General features: G+C 37.1%; 1 protein-coding gene across 1 annotated transcript in view; it reads right to left on the bottom strand.

Moving 5' to 3' along the window:
- The window catches only part of RP2 (RP2 activator of ARL3 GTPase), a 74,902-nt gene that overhangs the window by 18,114 nt on the left and 31,941 nt on the right, over nt 1–24,847 (bottom strand). The window contains exons 2-3 of the mRNA XM_053580867.1: nt 23,034–23,693; nt 15,430–15,544 (exon numbers count right to left, since the gene is read on the bottom strand). Coding sequence (XP_053436842.1) covers nt 15,430–15,544; nt 23,034–23,693 — 775 coding nt within the window. The remainder of the gene's footprint in view (nt 1–15,429; nt 15,545–23,033; nt 23,694–24,847) is intronic.

The following is a 24,847-nucleotide window of genomic DNA, read 5'->3' as shown; positions in this document are numbered from 1 at the left end:
ACCACCATGGTACAATTAAGGCCTGGGTAGAGAACCCAAGAGAAGTCACAGTCCCTGAAATCTGCATGCTGGTACAGACCAGGGAAATAGGAAATCCCAGCCAGGTGACTCTGAAGTTTACTGCCTGTAGCACCATGCAAGGGTGCTGCAGCAGAAGGAACTGGGAAAGAAACTATAGGACAGATCAGAAATACGTCTATGCCTTAGATTTTATAGAAAAGTAATGTAAATTTGAATGTGAAAAGTAATTAATATTGGCTTCTGCAGAAGCAAGCTGATGTTGAGACCCCAAATTAAAATATATATGGAGTCTCAAAAGGGGGGAATGAGAGAGGAGACCTGAGAAGTGTGAGGTCCAGGAGAACAGAGGTCTTCTCAAGGAATCGACAAGGATACACCTGTGGGATCCTCCCCATGGTGACTCAGCTCTTAGGAATTTGTAGATTTGACTTCCTGGAATCTGGAAATTTCCACTTCTGTGAAATCCTGTAGTTCTATGGGGGCTGTAACAGCATCTCCCATTTTATTCAAACTGACCAATGAGAAGGGTACCTGTGGGTTGGAACTTTTTGACTGGAGATAAAAAGGGAAAGACCAAACCAGTTGGTAAGCATGGCCATTTCAAATTCTTCTATACCATAAGCTATACTTTTTCTGTAAAGGGCCAGACAGGAACTATTTTAGGTTTTGTTCACCCTACAGTGTCTGTCACAACTAATCAGCTCTGCTATCATAGCACAAAAGCAGCAAAACATAACAGATAAATGAATAAAGGTGGCTGTACTCCAGTAAAACTTTATTTACTAAAGCTGGCAGTGGGCCATATTTTGCCAAACCCTAAGTTAAATGAAAATATATCAAAATTTGTATCAAGATACAGCTAAAGCAGTGCTTAAAGGAAAACTTTTAACATTAAATACAAATACAGTTGAACCTTGTTAAATTCATATCCTTTATTTATTTATTTTTTTTGAGATGGAGTCTCACTTTGTCACCCTTGGTAAAGTGCCCTGGCATCATAGCTCACAGCAACCTGAAACTCTTGGGCTCAAGCGATTCTCTTCCCTCAGCCTCCCGAGTAGCTGGGACTCCAGGTAACCACTACAACACCCAGCTGTTTTTAGAGACAGGGTCTTGCTCTTGCTCAGGCTGGTCTCAAACCTGTAAGCTCAGGCAATCCACCACCTCTCACTCCCGGAGTGCTAGGATTACAAGCATGAGCCACCATGCCCAGCCCAATATTCATATCCTTTAATTATGAATCTGCCTACTTGTTAAAATTCTTTTATAACCCCCAAGATCAAATACTTGCAACACTTCATGGTTATCTGTGAACATGCACAGAGTAGCACAAACATTTGAGCTGCCTGATGTGCATGTTCCTAGCTGAGGTTGAACCAAGTGACATTCTGCCTTCTTTCAGTTCTCATACTGTAAACAAGGGTCCTTTTTACTTTTCACTAGGTAGTGCCATGTTTTTCAAATTTTTTGCTTTTGGTCAATAATTTCACCTGTTTAAAATGGCCCCCAAATGGAAGTGTTGTCTAGTATCCTAAGTTGAGGAAGATTATGCTGTGCCTCACAAGAAAATATGTGTTATGTTGAAGAAATTTGCCAAACTAAACCAGCTCTCCAGGACATTCTTAGATCTATCCTCCATAAAGACCAGCGTAATTCTCCACCACAAAAGTAAACCCACCCAAAAAATTTTTGATCAAATTCCAACTTCCACAGTCGCAAAAGGATTAAAAATGTCCACCAGTCTCTCAAAAGGCTTATCAATACTCTCAATTAATGTGAATGGTTTAAATTGTCCTCTAAAGAGGCATAGGTTGGCAGACTGGATACAAAAACTCAAGCCAGATATCTGCTGCATCCAAGAATCACATCTTACATTAAAAGACAGATATAGACTCAAGGTGAAGGAATGGTCATCTATATTCCAGGCAAATGGAAAGCAGAAAAAAGCAAGCGTTGCAATCCTGTTCGCAGACACAATAGGCTTTAAACCAACCAAAATAATTAAGGATAAGGATGGACACTTCGTATTTGTTAAAGATAATAATATGATGAGATCTCAATTATTAATATTTATGCACCCAACCACAACGCACCTCAATTTATAAGAGAAACTCTAACAGACATGAGCAACTCGATTTCCTCCAGTTCCATAGTAGTTGGAGATTTTAACACCCCTTTAGCAGTCCTGGATAGATCCTCCAAAAAGAAGCTAAGCAAAGAAATTTTAGATTTAAACTCAACCATTCAACATCTGGACTTAACAGACATCTACAGAACATTTCATCCCAACAAAACTGAATACACATTCTTCTCATCAGCCCATGGAACATACTCCAAAATCGACCACATCCTAGGCCACAAATTTAACCTCAGCAAATTTAAAAAAATAGAAATTATTCCTTGCATCTTCTCAGACCATCATGGAATCAAAGTTGAACTAAATAACAACAGGAACCTGCATACCCATACAAAAACATGGAAGCTAAACAACCTCATGTTGAAGGATACATGGGTTATAGACGAGATTAAGAAGGAAATCACCATATTTTTGGAACAAAACAGCAATCAAGACACGAATTACCACAACCTCTGGGATACTGCAAAGGCAGTACTAAGAGGGAAATTTATAGCACTGCAAGCCTTCCTCAAGAAAACGGAAAGAGAGGAAGTCAATAACTTAATGGAACATCTCAAGCAACTGGAGAAAGAAGAACACTTCAACCCCAAAGGCAGCAGAAGAAAAGAAATAACGAAAATCAGAGCAGAATTAAATGAAATTGAAAACAAAAGAATTATACAACAGATCAATAAATCAAAAAGTTGGTTTTTTTAAAAGATCAATAAAATAGATAAACTTTTGGCCAACCTAACCAGGAAAAAAAGAGTAAAATCTCTAATTTTATCAGTCAGAAATGGTAATGATGAAATAACAACAACCCCTCAGAAATTCAAATAATCCTTAACGAATACTACAAGAAACTCTACTCTCACAAATATGAAAATCTGAAAGAAATCGACCAATACCTGGAAGCACTCCACCTACCAAGACTTAGCCAGAACGAAGTGGAAATGTTGAATAGGACTATATCAAGTTCTGAAATAGCATCAACTATACAAAATCTCCCTAAAAAGAAAAGCCCTTCATACCTAGCCCTGGCCAAAAAAAAAAAAAAAGAAAAAGAAAAGCCCAGGATCAGAATTCTACCAAACATTTAAAGAAGAACTAGTACCTATACTACTAAACCTCTTCCAAAATATAGAAAAAGAAGGAATATTACCCAACACATTCTATGAAGCAAACATCACCTTGATCCCCAAACCAGGGAAAGACCCAACAAGAAAAGAAAATTATAGACCAATATCACTAATGAATATGGATGCTAAAATACTCAATAAGATCCTAACAAACAGAATCCAACAACACATCAAAAAAATTATACACCATGACCAAGTTGGATCTATCCCAGGGTTTCAAGGCTGGTTCAATATACTTAAATCTATAAATGTAATTCAACACATAAACAAACTTAAAAATAAACACCATATGATTCTTTCAATTGATGCAGAAAAAGCTTTTGATAATATCCAGCATCCTTCATGATCAGAACACTTAAGAAAATTGGTATAGAAGGGACATTTCTTAAACTAATAGAGGCCATCTACAGCAAACCCACAGCCAATATCGTATTGAATGGAGTTACATTGAAATCATTTCCACTTAGATCAGGAACCAGGCAAGGTTGCCCATTGTCTCCATTGCTCTTTAACATTGTAATGGAAGTTTTAGCCATTGCAATTAGGGAAGAAAAGGCGATCAAGGGTATCCACATAGGGTCAGAAGAGATCAAACTTTCACTCTTTGCAGATGATATGATCGTATATCTGGAAAACACTAGGGATTCTACTACAAAACTTTTAGAAGTGATCCAGGAATATAGCAATGTCTCAGGCTACAAAATCAACACCCATAAATCTGTAGCCTTTATATATACCAACAATAACCAAGCCGAACAAACAGTCAAGGACTCTATTCCTTTCACAGTAGTGCCAAAGAAGATGAAATATTTGGGAGTATACCTAACAAAGGACGTGAAAGATCCCTACAAAGAGAACTATGAAACTCTAAGAAAAGAAATAGCCGAAGATGTTAACAGATGGAAAAACATACCATGCTCATGGCTGGAAAGAATCAACATTGTTAAAATGTCCATACCGCCCAAAGCAATATATAATTTTAATGCAATTCCTATTAAAGCTCCGTTGTCATACTTTAAAGATCTTGAAAAAATAATACTTCGTTTTATATGGAATCAGAAAAAAACCTCGAATAGCCAAAACATTACTGAGCAATAAAAACAAAGCAGGAGGAATCACGCTACCAGAACTGAGACTGTACTATAAATCCATAGTGATCAAAACAGCATGGTACTGGCACAAAAGCAGAGAAGAAGATGTCTGGAACAGAATAGAGAATCAAGAGATGGATCCAGCTACTTACCGTTATTTGATCTTTGACAAGCCAATTAAAAACATTCAGTGGGGAAAAGATTCCCTATTTAACAAATGGTGCTGGGTAAACTGGCTGGCAACCTGTAGAAGACTGAAACTGGACCCACACCTTTCACCATTAACTAAGATAGACTCTCACTGGATAAAAGATTTAAACTTAAGACATGAAACTATAAAAATACTTGAAGCAAGTGCAGGGAAAACTCTTGAAGGAATCGACCTGGGTGAATATTTTATGAGGAGGACTCCCCAAGCAATTGAAGCAGTATCAAAAATACACTACTGGGACCTGATCAAACTAAAAAGCTTCTGCACAGCCAAGAACATAGTGAGTAAAGCAAGCAGACAGCCCTCAGAATGGGAGAAAATATTTGCAGGTTATACCTCCGATAAAGGTCTAATAACCAGAATCCACAGAGAACTCAAATTTATTAGCAAGAAAAGAACACGTGACCCCATTTCAGGGTGGGCAAGGGACTTAAAGAGAAACTTCTCTAAGGAAGACCAACGCAAAATCTACAAACACATGAAAAAAAGCTCATCATCCTTAATCATCAGAGAAATGCAAATCAAAACTACTCTGAGATATCACCTAACCCCAGTAAGAGCAGCCCACATAACAAAATCCCAAAACCAGAAATGTTGGCATGGATGTGGAGGAAGGGGCACACTTCTACACTGCTGGTGGGAATGCCCACTAATACGTTCCTTCTGGAAGGATGTGTGGAGAATATTTAGAGACCTAAAAATAGACCTGCCATTCGATCCTATAATTCCTTTACTAGGTTTATACCCAGAAGACCAAAAGTCACAATATAACAAAGACATCTGTACCAGAATGTTTATTGCAGCCCAATTCATAATTGCTAAGTCATGGAAGAAGCCCAAGTGCCCATCGACCCACGAATGGACTAGCAAATTGTGGTACATGTATACCATGGAATACTATGCAGCCTTAAAGAAAGATGGAGACTTTACCTCTTTCATGTTTACATGGATGGAGCTGGAACATATTCTTCTTAGCAAAGTATCTCAAGAATGGAAGAAAAAGTATCCAATGTACTCAGCCCTACTATGAAGCTAAATTATAGCTTTCACATGAAGACTATAACCCAACTATAGCACAAAACTATGGGGAAAGGGCCAAGGAAGGGGAAGGGAGGGGGGAGGTTTTGGTGGAGGGAGGGTAATGGGTGGGGCCACATCTATGGTGCATCTTAGAATGAGTACAGGCAATTGCACTAATGTACACAGCTATGATTTAACAAAAAAAAAAGAAGAAGAAAAAAGAAAATATGTGTTAGATAATCTTTGCTCAGGCATCAGTTGTGGTGCTATTGGCTGTGAGTTCAATGGTTACAAATTAATAATATATACTTTACTTACTAAGGTACTTCATTCATTCATTCATTCATTTATGACAGTCCAACTCTGTTGCCCTGGGTAGAATGTCATGGCACTCAGCCTCCTGACTAGCTGGGACTACAGGCGCCCACCACAACTCCTGGTTAGTTTTTCTATTTTTAGTAGAGATGGGGGTCTCACTCTTGCTCAGGTTGGTCTGGAACTCCTGAGCTCAAGTAATCCACCCACCTCAGCCTCCCAGAGTGTTAGGATTATTAGTGTGAGCCACTGTGCCCAGCCCACTAAAGTAACTTTAAACAGAAACACACATAAAACAAAGTTATGTATTTATCTGTTGATGAAAATGTGACTGGAGAATTGTAGAAACCTAACCCTGTGTTTCTCCCAGGAACAACATTTTGTTAGTCACTAATTCAGTGTTCATAGTGACTTTATAGAACATACTTCTGGATATATATCCAAGGAAAAATAAATCAATATCAAAGGGATATCTTCACTCCCATGTTCACTGCAGCATTTTTCACAATAGCCAAGATACGGAATCAACATCACTGCCCACTGAGAGATGAATAAAGGAGATGTGATATATATATATATATATGTACAATATATATATGTACAAATATTATTCAGCCATATAAATAAAGAAATCCTGCCACTTATAACAATATGGATGAACCTGGAGGGCATTACGATAAATGAAATTAATCAGATAAATACAAATACTATATGAATCATATGTTAAATCTAAAAATGTTGAACTCTAGAAACAGAACCGTGGTTGCCAGTGAATAGGGAGAGATGTTGGTCAAAATGTATAAACTTGCAGTTATGCATAAGTTCTGGGGATCTAATGTACAGCACAGTGATGGCAGTCAATAAAGATGGTAATGGTTAGGCACAGTGGCTTACGCTTATATGCCTAGCACTCTGGGAGGCCAAGGCAGGAGGACTGCTTGAGGCCAGGAGTTGAAGACCCCATCCTTAGTAAAAGCGAGACTACTGTCTACAAAAAGTAGAAAAAATCCTCTGGGCATCATAGCATGTGCCTGTAGTCCCAGCAACTTGGGAGGCTGAGGCAGAAAATCACTTGAGTCTGGGAATTTGAGGTTGTAGTGAACTGTGATGAGGTCAGGACACTCCAGCCTGGTTGGCAGAGACTCTGTATGAAATGAAATGGAAATGAAATGAAAAAAATAAAATAAAACAAAAATAAGGTAAAAAATGGTAACTATGTGAGGTGATACATGTGTTAACTAACTTGATTTGGTATCCATTCCACAAAAAAATATGTAGATCAAATCATCAAGTTGTATACCTTAAAAATATACAATTTTGGCTAGGTGCAGTGGCTCACATTTAGGATCCCAGCACTTTGGTAGGCCAAGGTAAAAGGGTAACTTGAGGTCAGCAGTTCAAGACCAGCCTGGGCAACATAGTGAGATCCTATTTCTACAAAAAAATGAAAACAAAAATTAGCTGGGCATGGTGGCACACACCCGTAGTCTCAGCACCTCCCGGCTAAGCCAGGAGGATTGCTTGAAGCCTAGGAGTTCCAGACTACAGTGAGCTATGATCACACTGCTGTGCTCTAGCCTGGGCAACAGAGTGAGACCCTATCTCTAAAGTGTATATGTTCTTTTGTGTGTGTATGTGTGTGTGTGTGTGTGTGTGTATGTGAATGTATCTACATATACACACACACACACAGTTTTGTCACTTATACCTTAATAAAGCTAGAAAAAGATAAAAACAAACAAAAACAATAAGCCTCTCTCTAGGCGGATGGGAGAGGAAAACAAAGAGTAAAAAAGTGAAAGTGAGAGAGGGGATTCAAATTACTAACAGCAAGAATGAAAGAATATCATTTCTGATCCGACAGACAATAAGGACATAACATAAACAACTCTATGCCCATAAATTGGATATCTTCTAGATGAAATGAAACATTCCCTGAAACACAGAAACTACTACAATTTACTCAAGAAGAAAAAGCCTAAAGAGTTCTATATATAATAAATTAATTAATTTTGGAAGCTAAAAACCTTCCAAAACAGAAATCTCTAGGGTTAGATAGTTTCACTAGTGAATTGTACCACACATCTAAGAGAAAATGGATGCTACATCTTTACAATTTCTTTAAGAGATAGAAGAGGAGGAAGTATACTTCCCAACTCATTTTATGAGGTTAGCATTATCCTAACATCAAAACCAATGATATTACAAAAAACGAAAAACTATAAACATCCCTCATGAACAAAGATGCAAAAATACACAATAAAATACTAGCAAATCACATCCAGCAATATATTAAATGGATAATACATCATGATCAAAGAGGTTCACCTCATGAATATGAGGCTGGTTTGACATTTGGATATCAATAAAAGTCATCAGATTAAATGAACTTTAGGGTAAAAACATGATCATGTTGATTGATAAATGCAAGAAAGCATTCAGTGAAAGTTAACATCTATACACAACAGAAACTCAGAAAACTATGAATAGAAAGAAATTCTCTTAATAAAATTTATGTATGAAAAGCCTACAATTGGCATCATTCTTAATTTTGAGTATGTTGCATCTTAAGATGAGGAACAAGGCAAGGAAGTCCTCCCTCACAATTCTACATAACATCCTAGTAGAAGTCCTAGCTAGTATAATAATGTAAGAACAAAAATAAAACGTTATACAGATTAGAAAATAAGAACTTGAACTATCTCTATGGATAACACGATTATCTAGAAAGGTAGATGGGAACTGTCTGTACTATCTTGACAATTCTCCTGTGAACTATTCCAAAATAAAAGTTGATTTAAAAAACAAAGTGAGGCTAGGCACCTGTGGCTCAAGTGGCTAAGGCGCCAGCCACATACACCTGAACTGGTGGGTTCGAATCCAGCCCAGGCCCGCCAAACAACAATGACGGCTGCAACCAAAAAATAGCCAGGCATTATGGCAGGCACCTGTAGTCCCAGCTACTTGGGAGGCAGAGGCAGAATCGCTTGAGCCCAGGAATTGGAGGTTGCTATGAGCTGTGATGCCACAGCACTGTACCCAGGGTGACAGCTTGAGGCTCTATCTCAAAAAACAAAACAAAGTGAGACCATAATCCTAGCACTCTGGGAGGCTGAGGCGGGTGGATTGCTTGGGCTCAAGAGTTCAAGACCAGTCCGAAAAAGAGTGAGACCCTATCTCTAAATGTAGCCAAGCGTTGTGGCAAGTGCTTGTAGTCCCACCTACTTGGAGGCTGAGGCAAGAGAATCGCTTGAGCCTAGGTGTTTGAGGTTGCTGTGAGCTGTGACACCACACCACTCTGCTGAAGGCGATAAAATGAGATTCCTGTCTTAAAAAAAAACAAAACAAAATAAAACCACAGTGAGATATCATGATTCACCTAGAAAAGTGACAATACCAAATACTGGCAAGGATTTGTAGTAATGGGAACTCTGATTTATGGCTGATGGAAATGCAAAATGATATGGCTACTTTGGAAAACAGTTTGGCTGTTTCTTATGAAGTTAAATATATACCTACCACACCACTCAGCAATCCCACTCCAATATATTTACCCGAGAGATATGAAAAGTTATGTATACTCAAAAACCTACACACAAATGTTTATAGCAGCTTTTTTCATAATTGACAAAAACTGGAAACAATCAAGATGTCCAACAAGTGAATGAAAAAACTGTGGTAGATCCCTACAAGGAATACTATTCAGTAATAAAAGGAACAAGTTATTGGTACATCCATATAAGGAACCCTATTCAGTAATAAAAGGAATAAGTCATTAAGTCACCCAGCAAGATGGATGACTCACAAATGCATTTTAATAAATGAAAGAAGCCAGACCCAAAAGACTACATATTATATGATTCCATTTATAGGACATTCTGGAAAAGGCAAACCCATAGGACCAGAAAATAATTCAGTTGCCAGGAGCTGTGGTTGGCTGACCAAAGGGGCCACACAAGGAAAATTTTTAGGGAGAACTCTTTTAACTATTAATAACATTGTAGAATAAAAGGAATTGGGACTCCTTGGAGGAATGGTTGATACTAGCTCTGGATCAAAGAAGATACAGGATGAGCCTGGAGCATCTTAGAGACACAGAAAGTAAGGAAGTGTTCAAAAATCAAAAGGATGGGGCCATGTCAAAGAGACAGAGGAACCAACTTAAACAAAGTCCTCATAGCTAAAACTGGAACAATTTGATGGTGCTGGATTATAGCCCAAAGAATAAAATACATATATATCCATGAGTCAATACTGATAGAAATAAATGACTGAATAAATGGGGGAGAAAGAACAAATCTTTCTTACAGAAGAATTTCAAATAATGTATGTGGATATTCCTCTTTCCGGAAAGTAGAGGCTAATTCTCTTCTTCTTGAGTGTAGGCGGGTCTTAGTGACTTATCTCCAAAGAACAAAGTATGGAAAGGGAAACACAGAAACTTTACAGCAGAGAAACCTAGCCAATACCACCTCATGTTGATATCATGTGCCCTGTGATGTGATAAGAAGGGCACTTCACCTCTTTCCCAAAACCCATAACCCTAGTTAAACCAGAGAAAAATCAAAATTTCTGACCACTAGTGTTCAAAAATTTAAAAATAACTGACCACTAGTGTTCAAAAATTTAAAAATTATAAAAAACAAGGAAAGACTGAAGAATTGTCACAGATTAGAGGAGATTAAAGAAACAGAATTCAATCTAAGACCCCACATTGCTTTTAGACAACTAAAAGCAATTGTTCTGTTTTGTTTTGTGTAGACAACTAAAAGCAATGTGGGATCTTGGATTGAATTCTGGAACTGAAAAAGGCCATAAGGGGTAAAACTGGTGAAATTTTAATAAAGTCTATAGTTGAAGTTAATAGCATTTTACCAATGTGTAAATTTCTTAGTTTTGACAAATGTATTATGGTTATGTTAACATTAGGGGAAGCTGCGTAACGGAAACTCTCTATATTATTTTTGTAATTTTTTGTAAACCAGAAATTATTCCAATATAAAAAGCTTATTTAAAAAACAAACAAAAATGTTTAGTGCCTTCTCATCTCATTCAGACTACTGTAGAAGCCAAAGGTCCTGTATTATCTGACTCTACCTTTATTACTTCTCAGATCTCACATACTATGTTTGTTGAATGAATGAATGAATGAATGAAAGATTCCCTAAAACAAAGGAACTCAAGTCAGACTGATCATCAGAACCATCTGGGGAGCTATTAAAAATGCACATTCCAAGGGTACATCTCAGAGATTTTTGAATCAGTATTTCTGGAGTGGGAGTAGAAAGTTTTTATTTATTTTTATTTATTTATTTTTTTATTGTTGGGGATTCATTGAGGGTACAATAAGCTAGGTTACACTGATTGCAATTGTTAGGTAGAGTCCCTCTTGCAATCATGTCTTGCCCCCATAAAGTGTGACACACACAAAGGCCCCACCCCCCTCCCTCCGTCCCTCTTTCTGCTTCCCCCCCATAACCTTAATTGTCATTAATTGTCCTCATATCAAAATTGAGTACATAGGATTCATGCTTCTCCATTCTTGTGATGCTTTACTAACAATAATGTCTTCCACTTCCATCCAGGTTAATACGAAAGTTTTTATTTTTAAAAGCACCCTAGATGGTCTGAGAATTAGTCAGGTTTGGAAGATTCTCAAGATGGCAAAAAAATGAATTCTCTTATTAAGCAGTCAATAGCTTTATTAACTGAAATAACTATAACTACTTTTTTTTTCTTTTGTGAGGCAGAGTTTCACTATGTTTCACCTGGGTAGAGTGCCGTGGCATCACAACTCACAGCAACCTCAAACTCTTGGGCTTATGTGATTCTCTTGCCTCAGCCTCCTGAGTAGCTGGAAATACAAGCACCTACCACAATGCCCAGCTACATTTTGTTTACACTTGTCATTGTTGTTTAGCAGGCCCAGGCTGGGCTCGAACCCACCAGCCTCAGTGTATGTGGCCAGCGCCCTACTCACTGAGCTACAGTTGCAGCCCTGAAATAACTATAACTACTTTAACAGAAGAGAAAAATTTAGAGACTCTGAGGTACAAACTACTTAAGATAAAAGTGAGTGTTCGAAAGAATAAGTCCTCCCTTAGATCAGTGGTTCTCAACTGGGAGCAATTTTGCTCCCCAGGTGACATCTGGCAATGTCTGGAAAAATTTTGGGTGGCTACAAATGGGGGTGGATGTTATTGGAATGTAGTGGGTAGAGACCAGAGATGCAGCTAAACATCTTATAAGGTATAGGACAACCCCTCATAACAAAGAATTCCTAGCCTGAACTGTCAAGAGTGCCAAGATTGAGAAACCCTGCCTTAGAATGACTGATGTTCACTTTTAGATAAAAACTCAGTCCAACTCCAGTTCTCCACTGACAGCTTGCTCACTATTCCACATGAATCAATGCACTATGGAGCAGCTTAACATTTTTCTCCAACTTTTTATTTTGAAATTTCTACACATTATAGAATAGTTGAAAGAAAAGCATAAATATCCATTTGCCCTTCACCTACACCCACCAAAGTTAACATCTGGCCACATTTGCTTTATTATACAATACACACCAGCTCTCTGCACATATGCTGAGTCATCTGAAAATAGTAGACATAGATCTGCCATTCAATCCTGTAATCCCTCTACTGGGCATATACCCAGAAGACCAAAAATCACATCATAACAAAGATATTTGTACCAGAATGTTTATTGCAGCCCTATTCATAATTGCTAAGTCATGGAAAAAGCCCAAGTGCCCATCGATCCATGAATGGATTAATAAATTGTGGTATATGTACACCATGGAATATTATGCAGCTTTAAAGAAAGATGGAGACTTTACCTCTTTCATGTTTACATGGATGGAGCTGGAACATATTCTTCTTAGCAAAGTATCTCAGCAATGGAAGAAAAAGTACCCAATGCACTCAGCCCTACTATGAAACTAATTTATGGCTTTCACATGAAAGCTATAACCCAGTTACAACCTAAGAATAGGGGGAAGGGGGAAAGGGAGGGGAGGGAGGGTGAAGGTGGGTAGAGGGAAGGGGATTGGTGGGATTATACCAGCGGTGCATCTTACAAGGTTATATGCGAAACTTAGTAAATGTGGAATGTAAGTGTCTTGGCATAGCAACTGAGAGAAGGCCAGGAAGGCTATGTTAACCAGTGTGATGAAAGTGTGTCAAACACTCTGTGAAGCTAGTGAATGATGCCCCATGATCATATCAATGTACACAGCTATGATTTAACAAAAAAAATAAATAAAATAGTAGACATCATGACACTTCAGCATGCATTTCCTACATGACCACAATACCATAATCACATCTAAGGATATGAACAATAATTTCCTTTCATCTTCAAATTTCCCCAGTTGTTCTGAAAATGCCTTTTACAGCTTTATATAGCTTACCCCACATCCCTCCAAGATCTAATCAAGGTCACTCACTGCATTAGGTTATGTCCTTTAGTCTCTTTTAATCTAGAACAGTTCCCCCATCTTTTTTGTTTGTTTTCCACTGCCTTGTCTAAAGAGACTTAGCTAGCTGTCTTGTAGAATGCCTTCTATTTTGGATTTGTCTCAGTGTTTCTGTATGGTATCATTGAACATATTTTTCATACAAACTAGAAGTTAAATCTTGGCTCAGTTAGATTCAGGTTAAATACTTTTGGCAAGAACACTTCAGAAGTAATGTATATTTCTCACTGCATCATATTAAGAGAATACAATGTCAAGTTGTCCATTGGTGATGTTAAGTTTGATCACTGGGTTAACATGGTGATCACCAAATTTCTGTTGTAGAGGTACACTCCCCCATTTGAATTAGAATACATAAATATTCTATTTTTGGCAACTTTTATCCCAATAGTTTTAGCATCCATTGATAATCTTTGTCTGAAATACGCAATTATTACATCAGGGTTGGAAAATGGTGATTCCAAAGTCTATCATTCCTTGTACATTTATTAGCTCACAATACATATAACCAGATGAGAATGCCTTTACTCCCTTCCCCCTTTTTTTGCTTATCAGTATGGATGCATGGATTTCTGTTGTTGTATTTTTACCTTCATTATTCTCTTTAATGGTCAAATTGTCCCAAATTTGGCCTGTGGAAACTCCTTCAAGCTGGTTCCTGTGATCTTCTGACAATTTATCACTCTTCAAATACTTTCCTTAGGCATATCTTGTTTTTAAAACTTGTTTATATTATGTTTATTTGCTGAAATTCCTGTAACATCTGCTTATTGGTTTTAGTTCTACTTTTTGCAGCAACAGAATATTTTACTTCTTCCATGTGGAATGTTCTGTTACTTAAATGCAGATGTTACATTTGGGTTGGAGTAATTCTATATTAATATCACACATGTACATGAATCATTAATTTAAACCTCATAGGCTTAATTTATTCCTAACCCTCATACTTTAGGATGTTCATTATACCTATTACTTGATTCAATGTCTAAAAGCTGCTGACAGTTAAGGTTCATTTTCGAGGTTCCATCAGAATGTTCCTATATCAAAATGGTTGCATCAAAGGGGCCTGGTCATAAATTCTTATATAATTCTGGGATAGATTCATGCACTGGGTTAGAGCAAGTCCTTACTACTACTACAGTAACCACAAAAGTATGTGAAATCCTATATTAATACTTCACAGGGGAGTTATGCTATTACTTATTAAAATTATCCTAACAAACCAACATTTTCATACAGGTTTTGTAATTTATTATAATTTATTTATTCATCACTTCTTGGCCTTTTAGCTAAGATCAAGTGTATAATTTATTTATTCATAAAGAAAATATAAATACAGGTGTGCCCTCTCTAGGGTATACCCAATCAGCATTGCATATTTACTATACATATTTGCAAAGGCTAGTCAAGAAAAGCCTGATGAGCTTTGAGCAAACAAGGTCTCTGCTGAGAATCAGTATACTTTCAAATACAGATAGAGAGCAACCCTTCGAGAGGGCACATGAATTCTAGTTGTTCTCTTTGCAGACATATAAGCAGTATTTCAAATTTATTAGTGGTATTCACCCATTGTAGAAAATAATTCTAATTACACAGGGGAAGTTAATTGATCTTATTAAATATCTAAGATAATACCATTTTATTTATGTTTCTTATTTCTTTTCCAGTATGGTCAAAGCCCACTGAAAGCACAAAGAATCTTTACCAAACTCTTTGCAACTCTAAGCAGGGAGTATGAAATGTTCACTCACTACAGTACAAAGGTACAATAATAAAATAATAATAAATATGTAATAAAGTGTGATTTTCAAGTCCTAAGAACATGGGAAAATAAAACCAATACCTAATTTCTAGTCAGTTATATAGGGCTCCTTAAGTGATATGAAATTTTGACTTTCTGAACAGCAACAGGAAAAAACATAGACCAAATTGGAAAGTGAAGGCAATGTGGGAGAAGTGTTAAAAGCAAGAGTAAATCAAATCACCATGTTAAGAAAATAACCACAAAAGTACAGCAATCATCCAGAAGGTACCTTTGTTCAGAAGAGGAAGGAAGTCAGGTGCTTTTTCCCGAAAAACTCTTTGAGCATCCTCAGGTTTCATGGATACTTCCTTTGTCTGAACTAGAAAAAAGCCTTTACCAACCATCTGTGGAAATAAAATTTCATTTAGATTTTAAAAAGAACTTCTGAGACTAAAACAACGTTTTCTTATTCTAGTATTTTTCTGTATAAAATGCAACACAGCACAATGCTTTTTTGTTTTAGTTGTGGCACTAATTTGGGGTGCTTGCTGTAACAAGTTCCCACACATACAAGATTCTTTCTTCCAGATGGGTGGTTCTGATTTTGTAATCCCCATGTTTAAAATTAAAGGTCAAATAAATGTGAATTATCTTCAAATTTAACACATAATTAAAAAAATGCTTTTTGCCTGAAACTACCAGATGGATGCATTAGGTTAGTGATACTGGAAATGTCCAATGAGAGAATGGCTCAGTAAATTATGGTACATCCACATATTGACATGTCATAGTTTACTACATTTATCATGGTTCATTAAACATAATAAAGACATTTAAAAAAGACAGAAAAAGTCCCAGTAGTGTATTTTTGAAGCTGCTTCAATTGCCCGGGGGGTTCTCCTCATGAAATACTCACCCAGACCAATTTCTTCAAGGGTTTTCCCTGCATTCTCCTCTAGTATTTTTATAGTTTCATGTCTTAAGTTTAAATCTTTAATCCAATGAGAGTCTATCTTAGTTAATGGTGAAAGGTGTGGGTCCAATTTCAGTCTTCTGCAGATTGCCAGCCAGTTCACCCAGCACCATTTGTTAAATAGGGAATCTTTTCCCCACTGAATGTTTTTAATTGGCTTGTCAAAAATCAAATAGCGGTAAGTAGCTGGATTCATCTCTTGGTTCTCTATTCTGTTCCAGATATCTACTTCTCTGTTTTTGTGCCAATACCATGCTGTTTTGATCACTATCGATTTGTAGTAAAGTCTGAGGTCTGGTAGTGTGATTCCTCCTGTTTTGTTTTTATTTCTGAGTAATGTCTTGGCTATTCGAGGTTTTTTCTGATTCCATATAAAACGAAGTAATGTTTTTTCAAGATCTTTAAAATATGACAGTGGAGCTTTAATACTGGGACTTGATCAAACTAAAAAGCTTCTGCACAGCTAAGAACACAGTAAGCAGAGCAAGCAGACAGCCCTCAGAATGGGAGAAGATATTTGCAGGGTATAACTCTGACAAAGGTTTAATAACCAGAATCCACAGAGAACTCAAACGCATCAGCAAGAAAAAAACAAGGGATCCCATCGCAGGCTGGGCAAGGGATTTGAAGAGAAACTTCTCTGAAGAAGACAGGCGCACGGCCTTCAGACATATGAAAAAATGCTCATCATCTTTAATCATCAGAGAAATGCAAATCAAAACTACTTTGAGATATCATCTAACTCCAATGAGACTAGCCTATATCACAAAATCTCAAGACCAGAGATGTTGGCGTGGATGCGGAGAAAAGGGAACACTTCTGCACTGCTGGTGGGAATGCAAATTAATACATTCCTTTTGGAAAGATATATGGAGAACACTCAGAGATCTAAAAATAGATTTGCCATTCAATCCTGTAATTCCTCTGCTGGGCATATACCCAGAAGACCAAAAATCACAACATAACAAAGATATTTGTACCAGAATGTTTATTGCAGCCCAATTCGTAATAGCTAAGTCATGGAAAAAGCCCAAGTGCCCATCGATCCACGAATGGATTAATAAATTGTGGTATATGTATACCATGGAATACTATGCAGCCTTAAAGAAAGATGGAGACTTTACCTCTTTCATGTTTACATGGATGGAACTGGAACATATTCTTCTTAGTAAAGTATCCCAAGAATGGAAGAAAAAATACCCAATGTACACAGCCCTACTATGAAACTAATTTGGGACTCTCACATGAAAGCTATAACCCAGCTACAACTTAACAATAGGGGGAAGTGGGAAAGGGGGGGGTGGGTAGAGGGAGGGGAATCGGTGGGATCACACCTGTGGTGCATATTACAGGGGTATTTGCGAAACTTGGTAAATGTAGAATGTAAATGCTTTGGCACAGTAACTGAGATAACGCCGGAAAGGCTATGTTAACCACTGCGATAAAAATGTGTCAAATGGTTTATGAAGTGAGTGTATGATGCCCCATAATCATATCATTGTATACAGTTATGATTTAATAAAAAAATTAAAAAAATAAAAATAAAAAAATAAAAAAGACAGAAAAGCTTAGGTAATAATGTTAATTTTAAAAGGCATAATACCAATTTTTATAGTTTAGAACAATATGATAGATCACATTTATGGCACACTTCCTATGTGAGGCAGGCAGTGTTATGCACTTTACATGTATAATACACTTAACTCTTATGAAGTATTATTACCCTTATCGTACAGATGAGAAAACTAAGGCACAGAGTGATTAAGAAACTAGGTTATATAACTATTAAGTGACAGAGTTGTGATTCAAACTAATTTAATCTGGTTGTAAATAAATTAAAAAATTATTCCCAAAAAGACTTTTGAATAAAGTACAGTACAACTATATGTGGGGGTTTTAAACTTATTTTTACTCTTTTTTATTTCTGTAGTTTTCTACAATGAGTAAATATTAATTTTAAAAGTAATTATGAAGGTAGTTTTAAAAAAGCAAAGCCATTCCAACTACTTAATTTTTAAGCAAATCTTACTAGGTTTTTAATGATAAAAAGTAACATATATTCTCAACATAGAATATTTGAAAAATAAAAAAAATAGAAACAAAGAAATATCAATGAAGGTGCTACAACTCAAAGATGCCACTACCATATAGGTATACTTCCTTTTACCCTCTCAGTTTTCTTTTTCCTCTATTACAAAAATAATACATGCTCATTGTAAAATCCATAGAACTACAAAAAAAGAGAAAACCCTGCTCTTAATCAACTGAGAATAACCACAACTGTTAACATTTTAATATATATAACTTTCCAGACTCTGTCTACTTTTTTAAAGAAACAATTACATAACATTTTACAAATTTTCACTTACTTGTGACATTTTCCAGCTATTCCATAATAAAATCAATTTTACTGGCAGATAGTATTTCATCCTATGGCTACATTATTCTACATCACTCCATCAAATCGGATTAAACTCAAATCCTAGTTCAGGACCCTCACTCAATGCTGCCTCAGAAAAAAGAAAAATACATTTAAAAATTGCAGAAAATTACATGGACATCACTGTTGGATGGTGACTGTAAAGTTACTTAAAATATCAGAAACAATCCTACCTCTTGTTTCTTATTTTCTAGATTACTAATCTCTCATTCTATACTCAGACACAAACTGAGAAGATTACAATGATTAATTCCAAATATCATTATCTAAAACAAATTATGAAACTTTTTTTTAATATTTCACTACAGATATTTGAAGAGACTTCATGAAAATTCTACTTTTAAAGACTTGGAAACAGTCATAATTATCTAACTTAAATTATGAAATACTCCCAAACAATCCAAATTACTTTTATTCTAATTTATCCTGTACATGTCTACGATGTAGGAAACAGCAAGCAGGAAATCTGATTTTTAGGTGAGAAAATCAAGGCTCAGTAACTTTTCTTGACTTTCTAACGAATGTTCTGTCTGCTTTACTCAGGCCTTTCTGGACTTCCCACCCTGACAAATTTTACACTTCCTATCTCAAAAAACCATTATGTTTAATTTATAAAAACAATGTGAAACAAAATTCTATGATACTCCTGGGGTTTAACAAAACTAGAGTTAGCAATCACAGTTCCAGTCTAAACTATTTGTGTTATGATATGAGAAATGCTCAAGTTTTATTTTCATCTTGGAATTAACTAGTCTCTATACATATTTCCCTGGGAAATGCATTTCATTTTTAAAAAATGTAATTACTCTTACCATAATATGTAAATCTTTTGTCTTTCAGCATCTTTTGATGCCGTCTTCATATGTACTCAGCATTTTCATTTATTTTTGTTCTCTTTTCATTCCTTGATTCTTCCAAAATTAGGATAATTCTAGCCAAGGAGTCCCTAGGCTAGAGAGCCCTTGAATCCACATGCTTTAGGTCCTACTCTACCAGGTTTTCCTACACCACTGAGACAACATAATAATATGAGTTGAGACTGTGGCCTACATAGCCAGACTGCCTGGATTTGAATTATGGTTCTGCTGTTTACCAACTGAGTGACCTTTTGCAAGGTTGTTACCCTCACTACAGTTCATTTTCTATATCTATACAATGGAAAATAATGATACATTTCATAGGGGATTTTTGAGTAGTGAGTTAATGCATTTAAATTCCTTATAACAGTGCCTGACATGCAGTAAACACTGTGTGTTAGCTATCATTATTATTATTATTACTACTACCATAGGATTTTTTTTTTTTTGAGAGAGAATCTCAAGCTGTCACCCTGGGTAGAGTGCCATGGCATCACAGCTCACAGCAACCTCAATCTCTTGGGCTCAAGCGATTCTCTTGCCTCAGCCTCCCAAGTAGCTGGGACTACAGGCGCCTGCCACAATGCCCAGCTATTTTTTTTTTTTGTTGTTGTTGTTGTTGCTGTTGTCATTGTTTTAGCTAGCCCAGGCTGGGTTCAAACACACCAGCCTCAGCGTATGTGGCCAGCACCCTACCCACTGAGCTACGGGCACTGCCTACTATTTATTTTGGATTTTTATTTTGCATTCCAGAGGACATCTAAAGAACATTACTCTTCTTGATTGTATTCCTTTCAGGGACCCACAACATTGCCACTTCACAGACCAGATACTAAAGATTAAAAGATTAAGAACACTGATGATTCATGAAGAAAGACTGTTTGATTTGACTCTACCAAAAAGAGTTTAACCTAAATAATTACATCTTTTGAAATTGTATATAGATTTAAAAAGAAATCACTGCACAGTATAATGCAAATACCCCTCAGATGTTAGATTAACATGTGATTAAATAGCACAAAAAACAGAAGCACGTTTTTCTGTTATCTCACCAGATTCATAGTATGCTTTCATCAGACTAGCATAGAAAAAAAGAAAATACCAAAGTCTTAAAATTATACTTTGGCTTCTGTTGTTTTGAAAACCTCAGATATACTTTGTAGATTTCAGACATGGTTTTTCTTTTTTTATTTTTTAGTAGGAGGAAGAAGATACAAATTTAATTTAACAGGGAACCTTCAGAATGAAAACTCCAGACATGGGTTTTCTGCACTGTAGAATGTATAGCTATAGAGAGGTAGTCATTTTTAATTTTTTTCCTAAAATGATTTCTTTTGACATGTTTTAACTCTTAAAAAAAGAGACTTGATGAGTTTTCTGTTCATTTCTCCATTTCTGGGAGTTTCTTTTTATTTTTTAAACTTTATTCAAATTAATATGAGGGTACAATATTTAGGTTACATTGTTCTCACTTCCAGGGCAAAGTTCCATTTGTAGAAGAGCCCTTCACCCAGAGAGCATGATATACACCCTCACAATGTGCACATTAGGTGAGATCCGGCCACATGCCCTCCCTCCGCTATACGTCCTCCCCTCTCCTGCTTCCCTCTACCCCCAAACTGGACTATAATAGTGTTTTATTGTTCTTAGGAACATGTAATTGTTTTTTTCTTTTTGAGTGAGAGTCTCACTATTTTCACCCTTGGTAGGGTGCCGTGGTGTCACAGCTCATAGCAACCTCAAACTCTTGGGGTTAAGTGATTCTCTTGCCTCAGCCTCCCACTTGGCTGGGACTACAGGTGCCTGTCACAATGCCTGGCTATTTTTTGTTGCAGTTGTCATTGTTTTTTTTGTTTGTTTTGTTTTGTTTTGTAGAAACAGAGTCTCACTTTATGGCCCTCGGTAGAGTGCCGTGGCCTCACACAGCTCACAGCAACCTCCAACTCCTGGGCTTAAGCGATTCTCTTGCCTCAGCCTCCCAAGTAGCTGGGACTACAGGCGCCCACCACAATGCCCGGCTAATTGTCATTGTTTTTTAGCTGGCGTGGGCTGGGTTCGAACCTGCCAGCCTCGGTGTATGTGGCTGGTGCCATAACCACTGTGCTACAGGTGTCGAGCCGAACATGTAATTATATATTGATTTCATATTAGTATGGAGTACATTGGATATTCATCTTCCCATTCTTGTGATACTTTACTAAGAAGAATGTATTTCAACTCCATCCAGGTAAATGTAAAAGATGTAAAGTCTCCATCTTTTTTAATGGCTGCATAATATTCCATGGTATACATATACCACAGTTTGTTGATCCAGTCATGGGTTGATGGGCACTTAGGGTGCTCCCACAACTTGGCTATTATGAATGGAGCCATTTCTGGAAGTTTCATTTTTTTGAAGTTCAAACAGAGTCCTTCTGAAGCACACCTGCTTAATGGATGATTAATACATCCTATTGCTGGCTTCCTACTGGAACACCCACCAACAAAGGAAGAAACTACTGCTTCCTGAGTCCCTAACTTCTATATCCTCAATTATTTATCAAGCAGAAGTGGCTGCCCAAAGAATCCTTCTCTACTCATGAACTCATCAAGAGCTGTTCCTCATGAGCCTACAACCTTTGGTAACCCAGCTCCTATCTTACTCTTCCATGATCACCAACCTCCCCTCTATGGCAATAAGGCAAACAAAAATAAAGACTGCACTGTGGAGACTGATTTCACAGTAACAGGGTTCAGAAGTTGTGCTCTTAAATTGTCTTTTCTACCCCTAACCAGTTAGAACTCCAAAGAAATTTCCCCACTAAATAATTTGAAAAGGCCATGCTTTACTATGTAGTATTACTTCTGTGAGCTTCTCTGGAAATTATTCATTCACATATTTTTTTTTTTTTTTAGACACAGAGTCTTGCTCTGTTGTCCAGGCTAGAGTACAGTGGTGTAATCATACATCCCTGCAGCCTCAAACTGCTGGGCTCAAGGGATCATCCTACCTCAGCCTTCCATGTAGCTAGGACTACAGGTGTGCACCACTGCATTCAGCATGTTTTAAAAATTTCTTTGTAAGGATAGGATCTCACTATGTTGCTAGGCTGGTTTCAAATTCCTGGCTTCAAGTGATCCTCTGACTTCAGTGTCCCAAAGTGCTGGATTACAAGTGTGTGCTTGGCAATCAATTATTATAAAGAATGTAAACTCTTTGAGGGCAGAGAATTTTGTCTATGTATCTCCATCTCCAGCATATACTGTATTTCTTCATTTCTAAGTTGCCATCAATTATAAGATGCGTTTCAGAGAAGCAAAAATGTGGAAAACAAACTGCATACTATAATCAATGAAATATAGTAACAGAGTAACTTGCATGTAATTGGTGCTTAATAAATGCTTACTGAATTGAATTATAATTTTTTAAAGTTTCTTTGGGAAAGTATCTTGAGGCACAAGCAATTGGCTGACAGACACATCTAATGGCGTAGGAAGGTGCACAGAACAATAACTTGAAGTCTGCCACTATTTTTAATAGACAATTTGAAAAGAATAGAAGTTCTCCAGAGTGGTATGTAGATGTATATAGATGTAGATTTATCTAGATGTATGTCTATTTTTTTGCTTCTCTTTTTCCTTACCTCATCAATTAGTTTCCTGGCATTTGCAATAGTATAATCACCAGCAAATAATACCACCAAGCATGATTCATCACTGCTCTTCTGTCTCTGACCGTGAGATATTGGAACAATGCTTCTATTGGCTTCTGTGGAAACACGGACAGCTTTGAACTCTTCAGGAACAGGAACATAGTCCTGAACCACTGCGTCTTCTGGAAGAAGGCTCCAGTTGAGCTCTCCTGACACAGGTGTAAAGTCATGAATGTTACTCCATGAATTATTGAAGATACTTAGCCCTGCATCCTTGAACTGAAAAGCTAATTCAGGGTAGTACCATTGGAAACAGCCAAACTTGATATTTGTGGAAGACTCAATAATGGGTTGAGTGGCACAGCACAAAAAGACTTCCAGCTTTTTACAATCCCGCACACGAAATTGTTGGCAGGCTAAGGTGCACTTACAATCTCTGCAATTCCGGAAAAACACACTGCCTCTCACAGGTCCCAGAAAAATTATGCAGTTAGTACAGTCATCAATGGTAATTGTAGCCGAGTGATCAAAAATATAGATGTTACAGTTCTCACAGTCTTGAATGAGAAACTGTTGTCCTGCCACTTTCCCAGGCAAGCGACCTACTGTTTCATCCTTCAGTCCACTGAACATGTAGTCTTTTAGATCAATCTGCAGGGATAAAATATAGACCTTTAGTATTATTAACATTATTCAATAAATATCAATTAAGTGCCTACGGGGGCCAGGCACAGTTCTTAGTGCTAAAATGTAAGTTAATTTGCTTCTGTTAAGTGAAAAATAAAGATTAAGTTACTAGTCTCACTGACTTTGCAATGTAGTAAGAAAATAAACAGGATTTTTTTTTCTCCTAATAAAGGCATAAGGGCGAAAAAAGGAAGAGGAAACTTACAAAGACTGAAGGACATACCCACCAAATACAATGTTATGGACATTGTTTGGATGCTATTTCAAATACATCAAATGTAAATATACCTTTTTTGAGACAATCAAGGAAATACACACACACATCATATTAGATGATATTAAGGAATTTTTCATATTGTTAGATGTGATAATGGCATTGTGGTTACACGGGGGGGAAGGGCCTTAGTAATTAAAAATTAAAATTATTAGCATAGTGTATGACATATCTATAGGAAAAAGATATGCACCTGGAAGACTCAAGTATATGATTCCTTTGGCAACTAAAGCTTTCATTATAACATAAAACTTACAATCTTGGTTAACATACATACCTCCCAGGAGATAATCTACTCTATTTTCATTATCAAACTGTATTTCTGGGCATGCAAAACTAAAAGGGCAGCCTCTGTGACTCTATGGTTTGAGTCTTTTTGTAATTTAACCCTGGTAACACCCACATCATCACTGCTACTGTCAATAGGCTTTTAGCTTATTTGGAATTTACATAACTAAAATATTTACTAAGCTTTGTGGAGTACCAGGGTCAAGAATTTATTTAAAAGGAGGCGGAGCAAAATGACAGCCGAGTAACAGCTTCCTTGCATCTGGGCACCGTGACTCTGGGGAGATAGAACTCCAGGCATCTCTGGCTGGTGGGATCTGCCTATCATCACCCCTGAGAGGATACAGGGAGTCAGCGAGAGACTTCTGGACCCCAAGAGGAGGACTAAAATAGTGGAAAACCGGCAAGTGGTCGCGTGTGTTCAATCCGTCTAAACCCGCCCGCAACTGTTTAAGTTCAGTAGCAGCGAGAATGCAAACCAGAAAGGTCTTACCTGTCAACTGTTTTGGTGTCTTTGGACTTGGCACTCAGCTGAACTGCCTTGGGGAGAGCCTGA

This window comes from Nycticebus coucang, chromosome X (assembly GCF_027406575.1).
Source record: "Nycticebus coucang isolate mNycCou1 chromosome X, mNycCou1.pri, whole genome shotgun sequence".
NCBI classification, from domain to species: Eukaryota; Metazoa; Chordata; class Mammalia; order Primates; family Lorisidae; genus Nycticebus; species Nycticebus coucang.
Note: the sequence above shows the minus strand (reverse complement) of the source record. Positions and strands in the feature narration are given on the sequence as shown.